The sequence below is a fragment of the Chlorocebus sabaeus genome, chromosome 11 (assembly GCF_047675955.1).
Source record: "Chlorocebus sabaeus isolate Y175 chromosome 11, mChlSab1.0.hap1, whole genome shotgun sequence".
NCBI lineage: Eukaryota > Metazoa > Chordata > Mammalia > Primates > Cercopithecidae > Chlorocebus > Chlorocebus sabaeus.
In genome coordinates, this window is record NC_132914.1 from 108,553,684 (window position 1) to 108,578,210 (window position 24,527).

A 24,527-nucleotide genomic window follows, 5' to 3' on the forward strand; every position below is an offset into this window, starting at 1 on the left:
TGAGTCCCCGTGGGCCACAGAGTGGCCAGCTGGGAAGGGGCTGGCCCGGAGCATCAGCAGCTGGGGGCTCAGGGTCTGCAGGGGCTCAGCAGGAAGCGAAGGAGGATAGTGAGGAGGGTCTTGGAGACTGTTTTGCTGCTCCTACTGCCTCCGTTCAGCTGAAGGCGTGGGCAAGTGACTCTTGTGAACCTCAGTTTCCCCCTGTGTAAAATGGGGGAATGACAGGTTTGCAGTGGAGATTTAATGAGCCAGTGTGTAATGAGCACCTGCTGCCTGGCAAAGAGTGGTTCAGTTGCAGGTGGTGGTGGTGGTAGTGGTGATTTTATCATCACCTTCATTAGTGTTATTGCTATTGGCTATGAGGTGTTCCTTCAGCAGTCTTCCTTGAGCATCTCTTGCATACATAGCACTGGAATTTCCTGGGTCTTTGGCATCAGAATTTTGAAGATCTGGGCACTTCCTTAGCTATGAGGCCTTGCTTAACTGCCCCACCTCAGTTTCCTCATCTGTGAAATGGGTGTGCTAATAGTACCTACTTCTTAGGGTCACGGGAACCATGAATGAGTGAATTCGCAGAGTCCAGAGTGGCTTAGTCAGGAGAAAGAGAAGTAGCCTTGGGGCTGGAGTGATCTTTTTTGTTGTGGGTGTTAGCTCTGCTGGCTTTCCTTCTTCATCTCCCCACCTCCATGCCTCTCAAACCTGGACCTGATCCTCCTTCTCCAATAAATAGAACTTTTGAGTACAAATCAGATCCCACAGGACTGCTGGGCCCTTGGATTTCTGCGTCCCGCTGTGCAATTCCCGGACATTCTCCATATCCTGGGTGGAGCAGAGCCGGAGGCACTTGGAAGGACCTCCTAGCTGCCAGTCTCAGTGCCACCTGTCTCTGGTGAGGGGAGACCGGGTGCCCTCCCCAGCCAAGGTGGGGAGGGTCAATGTAGGGAGTCTCAGGGACATAGTAGGGAGCTGTCCCACTGTCTGGGCCAATACAGCTCCTTTTGCTGAAAACACCTTTGGGACCCAGTTTACATGACCCCACACCCTTCTGAGGGCTGGTGTTCATGAGGGTCTTCCATTGCTGGGAATCCTTGGGTTGGTCACTTAACCTGTCTGAGGCAATTGAGAGAGACAACATCTGTGAAAGGCTTTAACAGCTGTGCGCTTGCTGTGACATGGCACATAATGTACTGAGCACTGAGCCTGGCACTCAATTAACAATAGTAGATATTATTGCTATTATTAAAACGAGAGGCTTTTCCTGCTAAATTCCCACTTCTGCCTGGTAGCAGTATGGGCTTTGGAGCCGAATCTGGGCTCTGCCAGCTTCCAGGTGTGAGGTCCTAGGCAGGTTACCTGGCTTCTCTGGTCTGGACCTCGCCTGCCCAATGGACGCCAAGAGTTCCAGCCTCTCCAGGGTGGGTGTGTGAAGTACAGTGTCAGGACTGGAACTGTGTTGGCTGTACTTGCTCTGGCTGTGTGATCTTAGGCTGGTCCCTTAGCCTTTCTGAGCCACAGGTCTTTTTGTCTATGAAATAGGGGTGTTGCCAACTCCCTGTTAGGGTGGTTTTGAGAAGAGGAGGCATGCACAGTGCCCGGCATGCAATTGGCACTCAATAAGTGCAAGACATTGCTGTTCATGCCCAATAGGGGCTGGCACTTAATTGCCAGGTTTCCTGGGAAAATGGTCCCTAAGGGCCCGCAGGCGTTCAGCATCTTTGACGAGGCAAGGCAGGAAGCTGCTTCTGTCTGGCAGACCGGAGACGCCTGCCTCAGCGAGTCCAGAGGTGCAGTGCTAGCTGCTCATTCCCTGCAAGACCCCATTCCTCACTGACACCCTTCCCGAAGAAACTGAGGCGGGCAGGCTGCCCAAGGGTAGTGACTCAGCGGGGGTCACTTGCTGAGTCAGGCCTTATTGAACCCAGGAGTCCTGCACCCCAACTCCCCAGCTTCCCAGGGCTTGAGATCCCTTGGAGACGGAGCAGGTCCTGAGGCCTGGCAGCAGGACCAGGGCCACCACTGGACATCTGCTTAGTGGGGCCCTGCCACCGGGGTGATGACCAGCGTCCCTCTACCAGGGCTCCAGGGTTCTGCTGGCCACCACTAGCCGTCCTTTCTCCCAGCAGGCGCAAAGGACACTTCCCCAGGGGAACAGGTCCTCCTGGCGCCCTCCCCACTCCCCGCCCCAGCCGGAAACCCGGCAGCTGAGCAGTTGGATAGAAGATTTTTCCTCCCACGCCACCCTGTCAGGGGTCGGCCAGCAGGGCCGGGCCACAGGCTTCCTTGTGAGCCAGGCCTGGAGCCCCTGGGGGCCCACCCGGATGTGGCCGCCCCCCGTCTGGCCAGGGGGGAGCCGGCTGCTGCCCAGGACATGTGTCCCCAGGGAGGCCTGGGAGGGAGGAAGTCTATGCCCTGCTCACAAGGGCTGACTCACAGGGCACCCAATGGGGGGCCCCAGCTGGGGGACTGGGAATGTGATCAATCAGGGAGGTGGACACACAAGGGGACCTCTGACATGGGATCTGCCCCTTCAGAGCTCACACACTGGTGTCATCTCAAGGAGGAGAGGCCCAGAGAGGGCAGTGTATGCTGGGAGAAGCGAGGTAATTGAGGGCTTATGCATGTCCCTCCTGATGTCCACAAGCAGCATGTGGGGAGGAGGTTCACCCAAAGGCTGCCCTCCTAGGGTCTCCCCTGTCTGCCCTCATCCCAGCGGCAGTGAAAGGAAGAAGCCCCGGCCTTGGGATGGGGGATGTGTGGGATTCTGACGGTGCTGCCTCTCCCGCAGGGAGATGGTTCCTGGTTTTCCCTACCTCCTGAAACCTAGCTGGGGCGGTGGCTGGGATGTCAGGCTGGCAGTGTGGGCAGAGGAAGCCAGAGGACATTTCCTGTTCTGGCAGACTGCGCTGGCCTGATAAATGTCCCCGGGGCACAAGGTGACCCCAGCAAGGGTGCATCAGTGCCCCGCCGGCTGCCCCGTGGCCTGGTGTAGAACCCACCTCTCTGCCTCCCCAGGGCCCCTGCCTTCACCCCCCGCTTCCCGTGGGCATCTCTGCATCTGGCAACTTGAATGCTGTGAAAGGGCAGCAGGCTGCCTGCCAGGCAGTGTGTGTCAGAATCCCACAACTCTCTGGGCCTCCTTAGGACACAGGGTCTGGGCTCCTGGAACAGTTGGTGCTAGGCATGGGGAAGATAGAATTGTTCCTTGTGGCCTAGATTCAACCGGGAGGCCTCCCTGGAGGAAGTGTCCCCTCTGAAGGTGTAAGACTTCCTGCCTATGTCTGTGAGCTGGGGCAGGGGAGAGTGGAGGCTCTGGACTGGCCCAATTTAAATTCATTTACCACACTTTAAGAAATCTTCCCCAGGCTGGGAGCAGTGGTTCACACCTATAATCCCAGCACTTTGGAAGGTCAAGGTGGGAGGATCAATTGAGCCCAGGAGTTTGAAAACAGCCTGGGCAACACAGTGAGACCCTCTCTCTACAAAAAAAAAAAAAAAAAGCTGGGTATGGTGGCACATGGCTGTGGTCCCAGATACTTGGGAGGAGTGCTTAAACCCACAAGGTCGCGGTTGCAGTGAGCTGTGATCATGCCACTACACTCCAGCCTGGGTGACAGTCAGACCTGTCTCAAAAAAAAAAAAAAAAAAAAAAAAAAAAAAAATTCCTCCCTAAGCCTCGGCAGGGGGAATTCCTACCATGGATAAAGGCTTTCTCTGCATGTGGGCCTGATCATTAAAAGGAAAATTTTAGCCTCCCCGAATTATACTATTATCCAGGGTGATTAGATAGAGGAGAGGCTGAGAAGCCCTGATCTCGGGGGGCCATGGATTAAGGGGACCCCATAGCTCAGCCAGGTTCCCAGCTGTTCAAGGTCCTGTGATTCCTCACTGACTTGGTGGCTCCAGGGTGCCTCAGGCTGGCTGTGCTTCTTAGGGAGCACCAGGCACCACTACTGCTTTGAGGCCCTCAATAGCCCTCTGGTGGACCTGGTTGTGTTCTGAACTTGGAGTCCTGAGATGCAGATACCCCCAGCCCCGGCTGGTGGGCGTGCAGCTAGTTGCCTCCACGTATTTGCTGCAGGGAGGGACTTGGGGGTGGGGGACCAGGAGGCAGCAGGCTAAGATCTTCCTTCTCCACATCATCCTGCCCCTCCTCTGGCTGCAGGATTTGGGGAAACCCTGGAGACCCCCATAGCTGGGAGCTTCCTGCCCCAGAAGGAAGCCTGAGTAGGTGAGGGGTTCTCCTGAGTGCTGGGGCCCCTCTGTGGGGAAGGCGGTTGATTTCTCTGGCTGACCAGGCTCATCCGAAGCTCTGTGCTGGGATAGAAGTGTCCCAAAGACACTCTGCCCCCAACTCATACCCTACAGTGGAAACCTGGGGAGCCGCAGGTCCCCCTGGCGTGATCATCATTGCTTCCTGTCCACAGCTTGTCAGCCCTGATCCCAGGGTTGTCACCATCTGATCAATTGCTTTTTATCTGTGCCTGGCATATAGTAAGCACTCAATAAATGCCACTGCCTGGGCCAGGGCCAGGGCCAGGGCCAGGGAGGGGTCACCTTCCTGTGGCCTGGCTGCCCTCCTGGCCAGAAAACCTCCCTGGCGCATTCCCTTCCATAGCTTGGGCCGCAGCTGACTGCTCTGGGCTGGCAACTTCCTGCCCAGAGTGGCCTGAGCAGCCGCCTCTGCCCTGAGAAGGTCTTTTGTTCCAGCTCCCTGTGACGCCCCCAGCCCAGCCCATGAGGCAGGCCCCCCTGTGGCTTCCCGTGGCAGGCAAGCCTGACTCCGAGGCTGGAGCTCTTTTCTAACAGTAATAGTAAAAAAATAGCAGCAGCCACTCATGAGTCCCGTGCCAAGCACACTGCAGACATCAGTTCTTTTTTTCTTATAGAGATATATGGTCTGTTTCTGTCACCCAGGCTGGAGTGCAGTGGTGTGATCATAGCTCACTGCAGCCTCGACCTCTCGGGCTCAAGTGGTCTTCCTGCCTCAGCCTCCCGAGTGGCTGGGACTACAGGCCTAGCCACTATGCCAGGCTAAGTTTTTTGTATTTGTAGTAGACACAGGGTTTCATCATGTTGCCTAGATTGGTCTCAAACTCTGGTCTCAAGCAATCCTCCCGCCTTGGCCTCCCAAGGTATTGAGAGTATAGGTGTGAGCCACTGAGCCCAGCCTCTCCTTTTTGTTTTCTTCCTTTTGCCCTGTGACTGTTTTCCTGATCGTTGGTCGATCTGGGACCTGGACAGAGCTACTGCCGACTCCTGACTCGCACTGGAGCTGAATGAGACCTTTATATTCTCTCCTCTGGGCCTCACTCATTCATCCAATAAGCATTCATTGGGAAGTGAGCCCTTCTTGTGTGCATTTAGGCACTGATCAGACATTTTGGGGGTCCCCTCTGTGTGGGGGTCTCTATGATCACTAGCTATGGGGCTGCTCTCTTTCAGTTTTCCCATCTGTAAAATGGAAGTAATCGTTGGACCTACCTCCTAAGGCTGTTAGGAACCTTGGGAGAGGTAATGTTTTGCAAAAGTAGTTAGAAAAATGCCTAATGTGATCTTGGCATGGTGCCATGAGCCTGTAGTCGCAGCTACTCTGGAGGCTGAGGCAGGAGGATCGTTTGAGCCCAGGAGTTCGAGGCAGCAGTGAGCTATGATTGTGTCACTGCACTTGAGCCTGGAAGACAGAGTGAGACCCTGTCTCTAAAAAGAGAAAGAAAAATGTCTGATGTGTAACAGACGCTCAGTAAATGCCATTGTTCTTATGGGAGGACTAGTGGAAGGGGCCCAGTGAGGGGGTTTCCCAGCCGTTGCCTGGACAGTGAAGGACCTGGAGTGGGTGCAGTGTTCTGAGGAAGGCTCCTGCCAGGGTTTGGCCCTGCAGTTGGGCTTCAAGACTCTGACATACAGGGCTGCGCAGAAGGTAGGATGGCCCAGGGGGCGGGGGAGGTTGGTTCATGCTGGTTGCCATGCATCTGCCGGGAGAGCACGAATTTGCAAATCCAACTAATCTCTTGCATTCATATGTTCATTCATTCAAGAGACATTCATTGAGCTCCTGCTGTATGCTCGGAGCTGGAGATGAAGCAGGGAATGACTCATAGAACTCAGTCTGGTAGAGAGATAGTCACTAATAAGAGCATCCTGTCAAGTGATAGTGTGACCAGTGTGCTGAAGGTCAAGTTCAGTTGGGAGCTCAGAAGAGGCTTCTCTTATGTGCAATTGGAAGCAGACAGGGCAGAGGGAATGGCTCATGCCAACACCCACAGGCAGCTGGTGTGACTAGAGGCAGATCGTGTAGGTGGGGCAGGAGCCTGGGTCTGGAATCAGAGCTCTCTGGGCATCCTCCAAGCCACGAGGGCAGTGCCTGTCTCACCTGTGTGAAGGCTGGGTATGGGGAACAGTAGGATTGACCAAGAACAGGTGCCCTCATGCAGGGGTAAGACCCTCCCCCTTCAGGGACAGGAAGAACATGGTGGCCAAGGGCAGATGTGGCCCCTCCCTCTCCCTTCCTATCTGCCTGACAGCTTTTACTGACTACTTACTGCAAAGCACCTACTGTGTGCGGGTCCCAAGGACCCTGTGATGTACAAAACTGTCGACTATAGCAGGGCACAGTGACTCATGCCTGTAGTCCCAGCACTTTGAGAGGCCAAGGTGGGAGGGCTGCTTGAGCCCAGGAGTTTGAGACCAGCCTGGGCAACATAGTGAGACCCCATCTGTACAAAAAAATACAAAAATTAGCCAGGTGTCGTGGTGCATGCCTGTAGTCCTAGCACTTTGGGAGGCCAAGATGAGGATAGCTTGAGCCTGGGAGGTCTAGGCTGCAGTGAGCCGTGATTATGCCACTGTACTCCAGCCTGGGTGACAGAACAAGACTGTCTCAAAAAAAAAAAAAACAACAAACAAACAAACCATTGTCGACTCTGCATGGCCCCCTTCCAGCGAGGGCAGAGGCACCTACTTCTGCTTTTTGGGGTCTCTTGCGGAGATTGGCCATGGGGGCTCCACCATGGCCTCATGTGGCAGGGGCACCCTTCGTTGCCACTGCCCTGCAGACATGCCCAGCGGGACATGGCCACATGCAGAGACGGTGCCTGTGGAGGGGTGTGTGGCAGAGAGAACCCCATTTGCAGGTTCGCATCTCCACCTTGCTTTCCCTTTCATGGGTTCTCTAAAGACACCTTGCAAGGTGGATGCCATGCTGCTACCTGGTTGCCAGATAAGGAAATCCAGGTTCAGAGAGGTTGAGTCAGGTGTCAGGAGCCACACAGCCAATACGTGGCCCCCTTTGTAATGTGAGCCCTGGGAGAGCAGTGTTCGTATGTGCTGTTCGCCATGGTATCCCGGGGCCTAGCTTGGTGTCTGGCACACAGTAGGCCCTCAGTAACACCTGAAGGGAGGATGAAGGAGGGCATGGTTGGAGGCGGTAATTGTACCCAGGCCCCTGTGGCTCTGGCTATTGTGCAGCCACTACCCCTGCCCAGGGAGAGAGTCATTGGAGTGGCACCGCTGTTCATTCAGGGTGTGCTGATATCAGGGATCTGGGGCCCTGTTTTGTGCCCGAGTAGGGAGAGCTTTTCTTCTCCATCTTGAAGAACAGATGTGGACATGTGGTCGCCAGCAGGGGCCCAGGCCCAACCAGGGTCATGAAGAAGGAAGGATGGTGCCCACAGAGGTCCCAGCTGTTCTGCACCGAGGACAGCAGAGGGGTGGGGGATCTCAGTGCCATTCTGGTGATGTTGTGTCTAAGGAAAGGCCCTCTGGCCACGGGAGGAGAAGGATGCCCCAGTTGAGATGGGCAGGCAAAGGTCTGCCAGTCCTGAGGGTCCCCTGTCAGTGCAGGAAATCCCTCTGGACCCCTTGTGACTTTTGTTAATTTATTCCTTTTTATTTTTTGTTTTATATTTATTTTTGTTTTTGTTTTTGGTGTGTGATTTTTTTTTTTTCCCCCCCAGGACAGAGCCTTGCTCTGTCGTCCAGGCTGGAATGCAGTGGCATGATCTCAGCTCACTGCAACCTCTGCCTACCAGGTTCAAGTGATTCTCCTGCCTCAGCCTCCCAAGTAGCTGGGATTACAGGCACGCACCACCACACCCAGCTAATTTTTGTATGTTTAGTAGAGACAAGGTTTCACCATGTTGGCCAGGCTGGTTTCGAACTCCTGACCTCAGGTGATCTGCCCACTTCAGCCTCCCAGAGTGCTGGGATTACAGGTATGAGTTGCTGCGCCTGGCCCGTTTTATATTTATTTTATAGACACCAATAATATACTCTCATTGCAACATCGAAATAACAATAATAGCAGACAGTCTTCATTAAGCATTTTCTATGTTCTAGGGCTTTATGTCTATCAATTCGTGCTCATAATATGCCTATGAAGTAGGCATGATCATGGTTCCCCTCTTACAGATGGGGAAACTGAGGCAGAGAGTAGTCACATAAGTCACTTAAGGTCCCAAAACCAATAAGTAGTGGTTGCTGGTTTTTGTTTTTTTTTTGAGACAGGGTCTTGCTCTGTAACCCAGGCTGGAGTGCAGTGGCACCATCTCAGCTCACTGCAACCTCCGCCTCCTGGATTCAAGCATTTCTCCTGCCCCAGCCTCCTGAGTAGCAGGACTACAGGTACGCGCCACCACAGCCAGCTAATTTTTGTATTTTCAGTAGAGATGGGGTTTCACCATGTTGACCGGGCTGGTCTCTACCTCCTGAACTCAAGTAATCCACGCACCTAGGCCTCCCAAAGTGCTGAGATTACAGGCATGAGCCACCGCATCTGGCTGGTGCTGGGATTTGAATCCACATTCCAGAATCTGTGTTCTTAGCCATCCTTGCTAGAGATAAGTAGTAGCAAGCTTCTTGGTTACATCCCCGCCATCCCCACCATCCCCACACCCCAATTCTGATTCCTCCCCAGAAATACCCACTGTTTCAGGATGGGTTTGTTTCTGCCAGACCTTTCTTGCCCACCATTTACAAAATGTTTGTGTACATTTTGTAAATGTTTATTAGTAGTTTGGTTTTATGTATGTTCATGTAAATGGGATCGTCTAGCGTGTCTTGTTCTGCTGTTTGCTTTTTCACTTAGTGAATAGCCCTGCCCTGGAGCTCTCCCAGAGGTGGGGGGGTGGGTCTTCCTCACCCTTTCCCCCTGCTGCAGAGTCTTCCAGCCTATAGATGGGCCAGATTCTTTCATCAGTCTCCAACTGGTGGGCATTTAGGTTGTCTCTTAGAGTTTTTCCCCATTATAAATGTTGCAGCAGGAAATATGTAGCAGGGAGCAAGTATTTCTCTTGAATACTTAAAAGTGGGATTCCTAGAGCCTAATTGCTCTGGCTAGGACTGTCAGTACTGTGTTAAATAGAAGTGACCAGAGTGGGCACCTTTTCTCATCCCTGGCCTTAAAGGAAAAGTTGTCAACTTTTCACCATTAAGTGCAATGTTAGCTGTGTGCTTATCATGTAGGGTCTTTATTTTATTTATTTATTTATTTTTTGAGACAGGGTCTCATTCTGTTGCCTGGGCTGGAGTTCAATGGCTGATCATGGCTTACTGCAGCCCTGACTTCCTCAGGCTTCCAAGTAGTTAGGACTACAGGTGCGAGTGCTACAATGCCGACTCATTTTGGTGTTTTTCTTTTTGGAGAGATGGGCTTTTGCCATGTTGCCCAGGCTGGTCTCAAACTGGGCTCAAGCGATCCTCCTGCCTCAGCCTCCCAAAGTGCTGGGATTACAGGCGTGAGCCTCCGAGCTCAGCCTTTATATAGGGTCAGTGTGTTAAGTACAACATATCATCTATGCTTAATTTGTTGAAAGTTTTTATAATAAAGTTATGTTGAATTTTGTCAAATACTCTCCTTGCATCTATTGAAATGATAATACGGTTTTTGTCCTTCAAAAGCAGGATTCCAGAGTCTAGAATCAATTCTGCCAAGTTGGCCATGCCCCTTACAGAATGCCACTTGGTAGGAGAGTGTGTGTTTTCCCTGCATCTTCACCAGCACTGGGTGTTATGGTCGTGTCGGATTTCTGCTGTGGTGCGCGGTGTGTGACGGGCGGTCACCTGCTTGCCCACCTTGCTCACTCCTTGTCGCCCCCCCACCCACATGTCTTTCAGCCCCGCCGCACCACCTGGGTCTCCACCATGAACGGGCCTGCCCTGCAGCCCTCCTCGGCCTCCTCCCCGCCCTCGGCCTCCCCGGCGCCGGCCCCGCGGGGCTGGAGCGAGTTCTGTGAGTTGCACGCCGTGGCGGCGGCCCGGGAGCTGGCCCGCCAGTACTGGCTGTTCGCTCGCGAGCATCCGCAGCACGCGCCGCTGCGTGCGGAGCTGGTGTCGCTGCAGTTCACCGACCTCTTCCAGCGCTACTTCTGCCGGGAGGTGCGCGACGGCCGCGCGCCGGGCCGCGACTACCGGGACACAGGCCGTGGGCCCCCCGCCAAGGCTGAGGCGTCCCCGGAGCCAGGCCCCGGCCTCGCCGCCCCTGGCCTGCCCAAGGCCCGCAGCACTGAGGAACTGGCCCCGCCGCGGCCGCCCGGGCCCTGCTCCTTCCAGCACTTTCGCCGCAGCCTCCGCCACATCTTCCGCCGCCGCTCGGCCGGGGAGCTGCCAGCGGCCCACACTGCTGCCGCCCTCGGGACCCCCGGAGAGGCTGCTGAGACCCCCGCCCGGCCCGGCCTGGCCAAGAAGCTCCTGCCCTGGAGCCTGGCCCGGGAGCCGCCACCCGAGGCGCTGAAGGAGGCGGCGCTGCGCTACAGCCTGGCCGACGAGGCCTCCATGGACAGCGGGGCGCGCTGGCAGCGTGGTAGGCTGGCGCTGCGCCGGGCGCCGGGCTCCGATGGCCCAGATGGCCCCGACCGCGTGCTGGAGCTCTTCGACCCACCCAAGGTAAGTAAGCCCTGCTCGCGGGGTTGCGCACTGTGCTGCGCCCTTCGCCTTCACCCTGGGGAGAGCGCCGGCTGGGGAGGTGTGATGGCTTTCCAGCTGGTGGCCACAGAGTGCCCAGAGGGAACTAGGCCCTCTTAAAAAAGAACTTTTAGGCCAAGTGCAATGGCTCATGCCTGTAATCCCAGCACTTTGGGAGGCCGAGGCAGGAGGATCGCTTGAGCCCAGGACTTCGATACCAGCTTGGGCAGCTTAGCGAGACCCTATCTCTATAAAAAATTAGCCAGGTGTGGTGGTGCGTGCCTGTGGTCCCAGCTGCTCAGGAGGCTGAGAAGGGAGGATGACTTGAGCCCACGAGGTGGAGGCTGCAGTGAGCCGTGATCATGCTACCACACTCCAAGCCTGGGTGACAGAGTAAGACCCTGTCTCTAAATAAATAAAATAAAAAAGAACTTTTTATTTTTGAATTTTAGATTTACAGGCCAGGTGCAGTGGGTCATGCCTGTAACTCCAGCACTTTAGGAGGCCAAGGTGGGCAGATCATTTGAGGCCAGGGGTTCAAGACCAGCCTGGGCAACATAGTGAATCCCTGTTTCTACTAAAAATATAAAAAATTAGCTGGGCACAGTGGCGCACACCTATAATCCCAGCTACTTGAGAGGCTGAGGCAGGAGAATCACTTGAACCTGGGAGGGAAGGTTACAGTGAACCAAGATCACACCACTGTAGTCCAGCCTTGGTGACAGAGTGAGAGTCGGTCTCAAAAAAAAAAAAAAAAATTTTTAGACTTACAGGAAAGTTGCGAAGATAGTAGTGTTTGTTCCTTTACACATGGTACCCAGCTTCACCGAAGGTTCACATCTTATGCTGCTGTGTACATTGGTTGTAGCTAAGGAACCAGCACTGGTACATCACTATTAGCTAAACGCCACTGTTCCTTTGGCTATGCCAGTTTTCCTCTAATGTCCCTTTTCTGTTCCAGCTCGCCACCCAGGATACCACATGAAGTTTAGTCGTTACGTCTCCTTAGGGGCCTGCTGGCTGTAATAGTTTCCAGCCCTCTATTGTTGATAGCCTTGGCAGTTTTGAGGAGTACCAGTCAAGGATTTTGTACAACGTCCAGGGACACCTTTTTGGCTTCCCATTTGGGTGTCATATGGACTTGTAGCGGGTCACTCTGAGATCCTTGAAAACCCTGACTTGGACTGGCGTTGACAGATTGGTGTTTTATTTCCAGAGGGCTCAAAACCATCAGAGAATTTCTCTGCACCTCCTGTGCCTTGGTGATGTTTTGCAAGTTAAAAAAAAATTTGTCCTTTGGCGAAACCCCATTGCTACAAAAAATACGAAAATTAGCTGGGCATGGTGGTGTACACCTGTGGTCCCAGCTGCTCTGGAGGCTGTGGTGGGAGGATCACTTGAGCCCAGGAGGTCAAGGCTGCAGTGAGCCAAGATCGCGCCACAGCACTACAGCCTGGGTGACAGAGCGAGACTCTGTCTCAAAAAAAAAAAAGTTATTTTCCTTCACAACTGGCTTAATTCCCACTGTGCTGTTGAGGCTGAAAGGTCACTGTGTTCTACTCACCTGACAGGCTCCATCTTTGACTCAGGTATCCATGACAGGACCATATAGCTTCCATCTAATTGCTCTCTCTTTGGGATCCTGTTATGTGGTAGGGCCTTACTCTAGAGCATGAGCAAAACCGATGTGATACTGGCCCTGAGGGGCTCACGATGGGGGTGGAGGAAACCTACGGTTACTCTTTCATTCATTCGACAGATATTTATGGAGCACCTACTATGTGTTAGGCACATTCTGGGGGACCAGGCGGTCTAGTGGAGGCTATTGAGGAAATAAACCCACAAATGAACACGGAATTAAAAATAGTAAATTGTGTTCTAAAACTGGTAAATTGTGTTCTAAAGGAAAAGCAATGGGGTCTCTGGGAGGATAACTGAGGGGTCCCGGTTTGGTGGTTTGGGAGAGTCATCCAAGAATCCTTTGAAGTAACCTTTTCAAACTTGACTGTGGCGTAACATGCAGACCTGAAAGTATGTGAAGTATGAAACACATCTGAAGCTCTGTGTTTCCGTGTGTGTGCAATGCAAGTGACAAGCACCCCAGAGGGCTCCTTCATGCCTCCCCCAGGCCAGTGCCCCGTACCCCCATACATACCGCCTCTTATCACCACAGGTTCGATTTCTCTGTTCTTGAATGTCATGTGAGTGGAATCACGCAGTAGGTTGCCTTTGTTTTATTTTATTATTTATTTTGAGACAGGGTCTCACTGTGTCGCCTAGGCTGGAGTGCAGTGGTGTGATCATGGCTCATTGTAGCCTCAACCTACCAGCCTCAGGTTATCTTCGTGCCTCAGCCTCCCCAGTAGCTGGGATCACAGTCACGTGCCACCACTCCCAGCTAATAAATAGGCTGCCTTTTATGTCTGGCTCGTTTTACCCAGCATGATGTTTTAGAGATTGATCACATTGATCATATGTGTCAATGGTGTCTTCCTTTTTTTTTTTTTTTTTTTTTTTTGAGATAGGGTCTCGCTCTGTCACCCAGTTGGAGTGCAGTGGCTCTATCTCAGCTCACTGCATCCTGTACCTCCTGTCCTCCTGGGCTCAAGCAGTCCTCCCACCTCAGCCTCCTGAGTAGCTGGGACCACAGGTGCATGCCACCACACCCGGCTAACTTTTGTATTTTTGGGGGAGATGGGATTTCACCATGTTGCCAATGTTGGTCTTGAACTCCTGGGCTCAAACGATCCCCCCACTTTGACCTCCCAAAGTGCTGGGGTTACTGGCATGCACCACCGTGCCCAGCCTGGTTTGTTTCTTTTGAGTACTGAATAGATTCCATTGCACAGATGTCTTCATGTCCCACAACTGATTTATCCCATCCTCTGATGAATATTTGGGTTGTTTCTATTTTGATTTATGAATAAGGCTGTTATGAAGTTTGCATCTAGGTCTAAGTATGAACACACGTCCTTTCACTTCTCTCAGGTGGATTCCTAGAAGTGGCATTGCTCAGTCATAGAGTAGGCGCATGTTTACTTTAGAGAAATTGCCAGACTTTTCCCAAAGCAGCTGCACCATTTTGTATCCCACCAGCAGTGGGCGAGAGTTCTGGGTGGTTCCGCTTTCCCACCAGCACTTGAGCACTTGGTGGGTTTTTTTTGTTTTTTGTTTTGTTTTTGAGACGGAGTCTCGCTCTGTCGTCCAGGCTGGAGTGCAGTGGCACAATATGGGCTCACTGCAAGCTCCACCTTCCGGGTTCAAGCTGATTCTCCTGCCTCAGCCTCCCAGTAGCTGGGATTACCGGTGTGCGCCACCACGCCCAGCTGATTTTTGTATTTTTAGTAGAGATGGGGTTTCACGGTGTTGGCCAGCCGCTTGGTGTTGAGTCACTGGTGGGTGTTTTCCCGGATCCCAAGGTGGCTTTACTTTGCATTTCCCTGATGACTCACAGAGGTTAAGCACCTTTTCATATGTTTATTGGCCATTGGAATTTGGTCATTTGTGAAGTACATGTTTTTATTGTCTGTCTCGCCTTTTTTAAATTGATTTGTAAAAGTCGTTATATATTTTGGACTATTTCTTTGCATTTTAAACGTCATTTCCTACCTTTATGGGCTGGCTTTTCAAGAAAGCAGTTTTTTTTGTTTTGTTTTGTTTTTTTTGAGATGGAGTCTCGCTCTGTTGCCCAGGCTGGAGTGCAGTAGTGTGATCTCAGCTCACTGCAACCTCTGCCTCCTGGGTTCAAGTGATTCTTCTGCTTCAGCCTCCTGAGTAGCTGGGATTACAGGCGCATGCTACCATGCCTGGCTAAGTTTTTATATTTTTAGTAGAGATGGGTTTTTGCCATGTTGGCCAGGCTGGTCTTGAACTCCTGACCTCAGGTGATCTGTCCGCCTTGGCCTCCCAAAGTGCTGGAATTACAGGTGCGAGAACACCATGCCTGGCCAGGAGGACACTTTTCATCCTAAGTAAATCCTAAGTAAATCACTTACTTTCATCCTAAGTAAATCACTGGGCCTTCCAGGCAGAAGGAACAGCATGGGCAGAGACCCAGAGTAGAGAATGTATTTAGCATGTTTTGAAGAAAGGACAATATAAAGAGGCCAGTGTGGTGGGAGCACAGAGAGGGAGATGGGGAGCAGGGAAGTACATGTGGGTGGAGGACACTGGGAACGGAAGGACTTAGTGTTTTATTCCAAGCACAATCAGAAGCTGTTGGGAAAACGCAAGCACAGATAAAAATGGTTTTCTCATCATTTGTTAAAAATCTCGAGGCTGTGACACCATGAAAGACAAATAACGGTCTCAGTACATGATCTTATCTGTGCAACACTGTGGGGTTCTTTTTTTTTTTTGAAGACAGAGTCTCGCTCTGTTGCCCAGGCTGGAGTGCAGTGGGTGTGGTCTTGGTTCACTGCCAGCTCTGCCTCCCAGGTTCACGCTATTCTCCTGCCTCAGCCTCTTGGGTTGCTGGGACTACAGGCGCCTGCCACCACGCCCGGCTAATTTTTTGTATTTTTAGTAGAGATGGAGTTTCACCGTGTTAGCCAGGATGGTTTCAATCTCCTGACCTCGTGAGCCGCCCGCCTTGGCCTCCCAAAATGCTGGGATTACAGGCGTGAGCCACCGTGCCCGGCCGGAGTTCTTAACTTTGAAAAACAACTTCTGTGGCTGGGCATGGTGGCTCATGCCAGTAATCCCAGCACTTAGGGAGACTGAGGCAGATTACCTGAGATTGGGAGTTCAAGACCCACCTGGCCAACATGGTGAAACCCCATCTCTACTAAAAATTATCTTGGTGGCCAAGTGTGTGGCTCATGCCTGTAATCCCAGCACTTTGGGAGGCTGAGGCAGGCGGATCATCTGAGGTCAGGAGTTCGAGACCAGCCTGACCAACATGGTGAAACCCCGTCTCTACTGAAAATACAAAATTAGCCAGGGGTGGTAGTGCATGCCTGTAATCCCAACTACTTGGGAGGCTGAGGCAGGAGAATCACTTGAACCCGGGAGGCAGAAGTTGTAGTGAGCCGAGATCACACCACTGCACTCTAGCCTGGGTGACAAGAGCGAAACTCCGTCTCAAAAAAGTAAGTAAATATGTAAAAAATAAAAATAATCTTGGAAGACCAGGTGTCGGGAGCCAGCTGGTCCTGGGTTTGAATAATGAATGAGCTGCTTTCTCAGCTCTGGGGCAAGTGCCATCACCTTTCTGAGACTCAGTTTCCCCCTGTATACATTGGAGGGTACTCATAGTTCCTACTCCATAGGGCTGTGTATATCTTGGCGGGGAGAGCACACGGTGCCGCGTGCCTGGCGCTGGGAGCACTCCATGAGTGCTGCGTTGTTGTTGCCATGGTTGTTGTGGTTTGTTATGGTTTTGACTTCGGGCAGAGAGCCTAGGTTTATTTCCAGTGCTGGCTGGGCCCTCAGGGGAAGGCATCCCCAAGACTCCTGTTCTCTGGGAGCCCTGATGGTAGGGCTCCATCAGATTCCCCAGGGCTTGTCCCAATCCAGGGAACCAGGGAGGTCCCAGAGGGCTTTGCCTTAGCCCTGGCTGGCTGGGGCTCTGTCACAGGCTTGGCGGTTGCTGCGGGGCCTGGGGTGTTGCCTGCAAAGCAAGCAGCCCTGGAGAGGCTTCTCCTAGCCCCTCTGAGCATCAGGTGGAATAGTCCGGGCGGCTCCAGAGCGTCCCCTCAGTGAATCTGTGTCCAGGCGACGGGCTGAGGGTGCTCAGACCACAAATTTTGCATATGCCTGCCAGGTGGTCAACTGTGACCCCTGACCTCTGACCCAGGGGTTGGCTCTGGGAACAGTTTTAAACAAAAGGATAAGAAAGTTCTGACAACCAGCGCGTGGTGGCGAAGGGCTTAAGCTTTGGATCCGCACCTGCGGTCTGTCACTTAAAGGGTGCCCCGCAGGAGAGGGAGCAGATGTAATCCCAGTGCCAGCCTGGAGGAGGCCCTGCTGCCCAGGGCTGTAAGAGGCTTTGGAGGGAGAGAGCCAAGAGAAGGCAGCTGCCCAGAAGTCTGAGGCCAGGTGGGCCCAGCCCACAGGTGAGCCTCACCTGCAGTTGGGCCGCAGCTCCGCCCCCGACCTGCTGTGTGACCCCGGGCCTGTGGAGCAGGGTGACGGTACAGCACCTCCAGGGGCACTGTGAGGGCTGCTCTGGAAGAGAGCGTTCTGTGACCACGGGTGTGCAAGGGAAAAGCCACAGCCTGCTGGGGGTGGGGGTGCGGTGAAGGAGATGTCTGTATTTTCTAAGGTCAGGAGAAGGGGAGAGAAGTCCCAGCTTTCTCTGGTCTCAGTGGCCACTGCAGGAGGGCAGCATGGGCCCTTGGGAGGTGGGAGGGGGCTGCCTTCCCTGGGGTTGGTAATAGTCAGGCATCCTAGGGTTGGAGGGAGCAAGAGGGGTGAGACTGCAAAGGTGGTGGAGCTGGACTATGGGGGCCCTTGTGGGCCACCGTGGGGACTTTAGATTTTACACTAAGGGCAGTGGGAACAATTGGAGGATTTAGGCTTAGAGGGCCTGAGACACTTGCCTGGGCCGCCTGGGGGTGGGAGTGGGTGAGAGGGACCCTCCAGGCTACCTGTGGTCTCCCAGCTCAGGCCAGCGATGGGAGAGTATGGCATGATTTCTTATGAAGACCTCCCTCCCCTGGGCACTGCTGAGCCCGAGGCAGGGCGAGGACAGGGGAGGAGTGTGTTTATGTGGGGGGAAGGTGACATGCCTTTCATCAGCCATCATCGGGGTCATGGCCGACACTCTTGCAACAAGACAGGTCAGCAAGAGAAAAGCATCACAAAGTTATTGAATCAAAGTTTTATGTGACACGGAGCCTCTAGGAATGAAGACCGAAAGACCCCAGGAAATGGTCTGTCTGGTGTTTAGGTTTGATGGAGCAGGGATAGCTGCATACAAATGGGATTGGGACAAAAGGGTGTGATCTACTGAGCTAGACAGAGGCGGGATCCCAGCAAGGCCTACCTGCTCCCATTCCTCTTGGCCTCTGCATGGCGTTTCTTCCTCCCGGTACAGGGCAGGACCTCTCTGGAACTTACAGCCTGCCTCCCTCAGACAAGGTAGGTTGGAGAATTTCTTTGTGGATGGCTCCTACCCAGGAAGGTAGGGGAAGTTTAGAGTTGTAGTTCCAGGTTTTATTTCTGGCTTTCAGGGAGAGGGGTTCTAGATTCTATGACCTACCTTGAGGAAGAATTCTGGTACTGTTTTTCCTTTCCTTTCCTTTTTCCTTTTCTTTCCTTTCCTTTCCTTTCCTTTCCTTTCCTTTCCTTTTCCTTTCCTTTTCCTTTCCTTTTCCTTTCCTTTTCCTTTCCTTTTCCTTTTCCTTTTCCTTTCCCTTCCTGTCCTTTTTTTGTAAGAGAGATGGGGATTTGCTATGTTGCCAAGGCTGGCCTCGAACTCCTGGCCTCAAGTGATCCTTCTGCCTCGGCCCCCCAGTGTTGGGATTACAGGCGTGAGGCACTGCGCCCAGCCGCCTAGTTTCTATAACTCGCTTCAGGGGAGAAGGGAGGGTGAGAGAGACAGGAGGGCAGAAGAAGGTCAGAGAGACTTTGCTTCTGAGGGCCCCTTCTGAGCCCTTCTAGTCTTCCTTAGTTCAAGTACTTAGCACGCCACAGCACCTTTCTTTGGGGTGTTTTCTGAGCCCCAACATTCATGGCCCTGAATATGTGCCTCTGCGTGCCAGGCGTTGCCCTAAATTCTTTGACCTTCCCATGAGCTGGAGTTCACTGACCCATTTGACAGATGAGGAAATTGAGGCACTGGGAGAAGCACAGAAACTTACTTGCTTGGGTTTGTGAAGTGAAGGGGATCTGAACCCTGAGATGGGAACCTTTGATCCCAAGGGCCCTCTAACCCCAAATCCCTGGCCACCTGCTGAACTGGTTCAAACAAGAGAGTGTATAACGCCAGCTCCAGGCTGGGCTGGACCTGAAGTGCGCATCTCACCTGGCAGTTACCAGAAAAGGAAATTGTACTGGTTGCCACATTTATAACCTAAAGTGGAGAGATTTCCAGAATCCAGACTTCTGGTTTCTCTTATGAAATCAGGGGATCAGCTGGGTGCGGTGGCTCATGCCTGTAATCCCAGAACTTTGGGAGGCCAAGGCAGATGGATCACTTGAAGTCAGGAGTTCAAGACCAGCCTGGCCAATATGGTGAAACCCAGTCTCTACTAAAAATACAAAATTAGCTGGGTGCAGTGCGCATGCCTGTAATCCCAGCTACTCGGGGGGCTGAGGCAGGAGAATCGCTTGAGCCCAGGAGGCGGAGGTTGCAGTGAGCTGAGATTGCACCACTGCACTCTAGCGTGGGTGACAGAGCAAGACTTCGTCTCAGAAAAAAAAAAAAAAAAAAAAAAATCAGAGGATCTGGTGGTGCCAGGCCGGCATTGGGGGGGGGGGTCCCAGCCTGGCCTGTGCTGCTGCTGGTTCAGCGGGAGAGCCTGACGGGGAGGTGACAGCAGGGACCCTGAGGGAAAGATTCCAGAAGCAGCTGCTGGACTGGAGTAGCTGGCCTTGGGCCCCAGACCTTCCTGGGGAGATGGGGCTCCCATTTCAAATGGAGCATACCCACCCTGCCGGGCCTCAGTTTCCATATATGCCCAGGCATGGGTTGGCTGAGATGATCTCGAAGTCCTGCCAGGCCTGGTGGTTCTGGAGGTTGAGCCTCAGTTTCCCTCATCTGTACAGTGGAGGACATGATGGAATTCTAGCTGTTGATAAATGCCCTTTAAGCCACCATTTATTGGGCTTTCCTTATACACCAGGCACTTTACTGACCTGGCTTCCTTTTATCTTCACAGCAGCCCTGTGAGGATAGCTGCACCATTAGGCCCATTTCACAGATGGGGAGACTAGGTCTGAGAGAGCTTAGTGGAAAAAGGTGGCTTTCCCAAGGTCTCACGGCCCCTGTGGCCGAGAGGGGCTTGGAACCTGGGCAGTTGGCTGCCCCTGTGAGCAGTGAGTCTTTAGAAGGACTTACTGTCAGTATTATTGATGGTGCTGTTAACTAGGGCCCTGCATGGGTGGGGACACCTGTTTTGGGCTCTGGGACTAGGAAAAGCTCCTGTGGCCATTTTATCCAATGCTGCCATTTTACAGATGCAGACACTGAGGCCTGGAGGGGGCTGGCCAGTGCCCCTCACCTGGCATGGAGGACTCTGCCTGGCACATCCCATCCATGGCCTCTGATGCCTAGCTTGGAGAAGGGGTAGAAGAGGGGCTGGGGGATGCCTCAGGGGGATTTAGCCCTCAGCCCTGAGCCCCCCGCTGCATCACAGGCCTGAGTGCCCAGGAGGCAGTGGTCTGGGTGGGAGTGGCTGCGACTCAGGGGCAAATGTGCTTCAGAGCCATCCTCACTCATCCCCTTTCGAGCCAGGTGACCCGGGTGAGTGACTTGGCCTTGCTGGGCCTCAGTTTTCTGTAAAATGGGAAGTCTGTAAAATGGGAAGTGTCATGGGGGGCAGGCTACAGTAATCACCGACTGGGCAGGTGAGGGGCAGCCTCGGGCCTACCCTCCTGGCAGGAGACATTTGGGGCACCCAGAAGCCCTGGAACAAGGCCACTCTGACCTTGATTTTGGGAGCACAAAGTCCCCCCAGAGATAGCACAGGAGCCTGGGTCTCCGATGAGACCAGCCCTTGGGGTCCTCAGTTTCTGGGCGTGCCTGGGTCTGCAGGGGAGGCAGAGGCTCAGGTGGGCAGCTCCCTCTGGGTAGGCCGTGACCCCGCCTGGGCACAGGAGGGCTGTGCCCATCCATCCTTGCCGTGAGTCTTCCAAGCAGCACCGCCCTTACACCTCCTTTAAAGAGGAGGAAACTGAGGCCTGGGGAGGCCACAGGAGTCAAGCTTTGGGCCCAGAGCCTGGGCGGGGGATGCAAGGAGCCACCCTCATGCCTCCGGGTGTGGGAAAGAGGAAGCAGAAAGAAAGGGACGTCCGCCGGAGGCCTGGCGGTTTCCTCTCAGGGCAGGAGTGCGAGGAGGAGGAGGAGGAGGAGGAGGAGGGAGGAGGAGGAGGAGGGCCGGTGGCAGGAAGCAGCCGCAGGAGGGGCGCTGCCTCGGGCTCCGACAGGCACGGGCCTGGCCTGCCCCTGCCTTTCTGAACCTTGTGACCCAGGGGAAGGAAGGCACTTTGCCTTCCCTGTGCCTCAGTTTCCTCAAGTAAAAATAGCTGAATGATGGCTCCCACCCCAGGATCAACTGAGTGCTGTCTGGGAAGCACCTAGAGCTGTGCCCAACACAGCCAGTGCCCAGCAAGGCTTCGCTGCTGCAGGCATCACTGGCGTTGTCATTTTTATTTATTAATTTATTTAGAGACAGAGCACCCAGGTTAGAGCACAGTGGTGTGATCTTGGCTCACTGCAACCGCTGCCTCCAGGGTTCAAGCAATTCTCCTGCCTCAGCCTCCCGAGTAGCTGGGATTACAGGCGCCCACCAACACACTCAGCTAATTTTTTTGTATTATTAGTAGAGATGTGGTTTCGCCATGTTGGCCAGGCTGGTCTTGAACTCCTGGCCTCAAGCTATCCATCTGCCTTGGCCTCCCAAAATGCTAGGATTACAGGCGGGAGATATCGCGCCCAGCCAGTTTTTATTAATTGGTTTCCATGTGACAGACACTGTGCCCGCCACATCCCATGGAATCCTTACCACAAACCCCGGAGGTGGGGACAGTGATGAAGCCATCTCACAGCCAAGAAAACTAGGCACAGAGAGGTACAGAAAGTTGCCTGAGGCCCCAGAACTGGGAGGTGGCCAAGGCAGGAAATGAGAGTCCCTGGTGGATCTGCCAAGGCCAGGGGCACCAGGGGCACGGGGTTTGTGTTTAGGCCCCAGAACAGGCAGAGAGAAAGCACTTACTCTCCACCGTCAGACTGAGCCCGTATCCCGGCAGGCAGGGCAGACTGAGCCCTCGTCTTGGCAGTCAGGCAGAGCTCAGGTCCTGGCGGGCACACAAGCTTAAGAAGCCGATTTTTTCCCGGGCCCACCTCTCCTGGGGGACCAGGGACAGAGGCTCCTGGGGTAGGAATGGAGGTCCCATCCTCACTGTGTCGTGGACTGCCATGTGACCGGGGTAGGTCCCAGTCCTCTCTGAGCTATGAAGCGGGTGCTTGGGGCAGTGGCCTTCTGGGAGTGGTGGGGAAGGAGGAGGGGGTTGGGCAGGGCTCCCGCGGCCCCAGCCACACACATTGCCACCCCATCTGCCTCCTTATTGGGGTTCCATGCAAAATCGTTTTTGAAAAAGTGCTTTGCCGCTTAGAAGAACCCCCGGACCGCGCTGAAACCACGGGGGTAGATGGTATCGGGTGCTTCCTTTCAGCTCAAATTCTGCGAATCCACAGCCTAGAAAGTGCCCTGAATCCAACAGGGCGGGCGGGGGGTGGGTAATTAAGTTATTATGGTCCGTCCCCACCCCGTCCTGCTCACTAGGCCTGGCTGCTCTTACTGGCTTCTTGGAAGTTGGTGTGGTATTTTTGTGTTGTTTGTGGGGCTGGTGTTGAGATGAGACCATTGTGGAGTCAGGGCTGGGGGCTTGGAGGTTCAGGGTCAGGGTCTAGGGGTGAAAGGTAGACGCTGGAGAAGGGCAAATGGACAGGGTCAGGTTCAGATCTTGGCTCTTGTATCCTTGCTGTGTGGCTCTGGGCTGAGAACTTGGCCTCTCTGAGCCTCCGTGGCTCATTACAGAAAATGGGATGCCAGCACTTGCCTTAGTGGGTTGTTTTGAGCCAAATGCAGGCTCAGGGAGGAGCTGGCATGATGTGTTCCTACCCTGAAGGGTGGAAAAAGGGGAAGGAGGCCACCACATCCCACAGGTAGGTCCCCAGGGTCCCTCCCCAGGATGGGCAGCAGCCTGGCTGCTCCCCACAGCAACCCCTGGCTGGCCCCACTGGTGCTGCTGGAAATCCCCCACCCAGTTCTTTGTGAATGGGAAAGGAAACTGAATGTGCTAGAAGAGGTCTCCGAGTGCTGGCCCGGACGGGGGGGCTTCCTCCCCCAGTGCAGGAGGGGCCACCTCAGCTTCCTTTCTGGGGCCCCATACCCCCTTTTTCCTATCTTCCCTCTGAGTTGAGGAGAAGGCTGTGGCCCCTGCCCACTGTTTGGCCTCTGGAACCACTGGGTGACAGCGTACATCAGGGCGATTAAGGGCCACTTGGCCTCTGGACCTCCCTCGCTGTGGCTGCTGCCTGGGACCCCCCACCCCATGCCTAACTCGTACCCCGACCTCAGCTCTACACGCAGAGGCACCACTGTAGGAGGAGATAGAAACCTCTCTCTAGGGAACCACCTGGAAGGGGGTCCTGCCCTGTCTTCATCTGAGTACCCCATGTAATCTAGGAAACTGTCTAACTTGCCGAGGACCTCCATGTCTGAGTTCTAATGTTTTTTATTTTGCTTTTTCAATTAATAAAGCTCATGGCAGAAACTATTTAAAGAAAAAAAAAAAAACAACAAAAAAAACAGTACCAGAAAAACCTCCCACAATCTCACTACCCATAGAGAACCAGCATTTCCATTTGGTAGATGTCATTATCGTCATTTTTATTTTGTTTTTGAGACCGAGTCTCGCTCTGTCCCCCAGACTGGAGTGCAGTGGCGCCATCTTGGCTCACTGCATCCTCAACCTCCTGGGCTCAAGTGATCTTCCCACCTTAGCCTCCCAAGTAGCTGGGACTGTTTAATGCTACTATTAGCATAGACATTAGCAGGACACCATGCCCTGCTAATTTTTAAGTTTTTTTGTAGAGTCTTACTATGTTGCCTAGGCTGGTCTTAAACTCCTAGGCTCAAGCAGTCCTTCCGCCTAGGTCTCCCAAAGTTCTGGGATTACAGGCATGAGCCACCACCACACCCAGCCTCTTCTGTCTTTAACTTTGCCTTCACCCCCATATTCCAATTCCTTCAGCAATTGCTGGGAAGGGATTACTTTTTGCACAATTCTGTCTGGAGCCCCTTGCAGGCAGGAGCTTGTGGACAAAAACTTCAGCCTTTGCAGGCCTGGCATTCCTCATACTATTTGGTCACCTGCTTTTTTCACTATGTGTCCTGAACATTTTTCTGTATTCTTTTTTTTCTTCCCCACCTCCCAGGTTCAAGCAATTCTTGTGCCTCAGCCTCCTGTGTAGCCAGGATTACAGGCGTGTGCCACCACACTTGGCTAATTTTTGTATTTTTAGTAGAGGCGGGGTTTCACCATGTTGGCCAGGCTGGTCTCAAACTCCTGACCTCAGGTGACCTGCCTGCCTCAGCTTCCCAAAGTGCTGGGATTACAGCCACCGTGCCCGGCCCATTTCTAACTTTTTTGCTGGTATAGATGACCCTGGGATGAACACCTTATGTCAGTCTTGGCGCCCATTTCTGTGATTTTCTTCTGCTCAGTTCCTAGAAGGGGAGTGCTGGGTCAAGGTTTTTTATAAGCACTTCTGATCCATTCTTGCTCTCAAAGCTTTATTGAGATATAATTTACAAACCATAAAATTCGCTTGTGTAAAGCATGTAATTCATTGGTTTTTAGTATATTTATAGAGTTGTGCAACCCTCACTATAATCTAATTTTAGAACATTTTCATCATCAAAAAAGGAAACCTTATACCCATGAACAGTCACTCCCCG

The 24,527-nt window shown here is 53.3% G+C and overlaps 1 protein-coding gene across 4 annotated transcripts in view; it reads left to right on the top strand.

Annotated features, from left to right (window-relative positions):
- Window positions 1-24,527, top strand: part of SH2B3 (SH2B adaptor protein 3) — a 46,078-nt gene that overhangs the window by 2,715 nt on the left and 18,836 nt on the right. For 3 of the 4 annotated variants that reach the window (XM_008004725.3, XM_008004724.3, XM_008004726.3), the window contains exon 2: window positions 10,111-10,878. In XM_008004725.3, the coding sequence (XP_008002916.1) occupies window positions 10,138-10,878 (741 nt within the window). In that variant the 5' untranslated portion in view covers window positions 10,111-10,137. Of the gene's footprint in view, window positions 1-7,973; window positions 8,620-10,110; window positions 10,879-24,527 lie in introns of those variants that run through there. The other variant, XM_073021109.1, reaches the window with a different exon arrangement.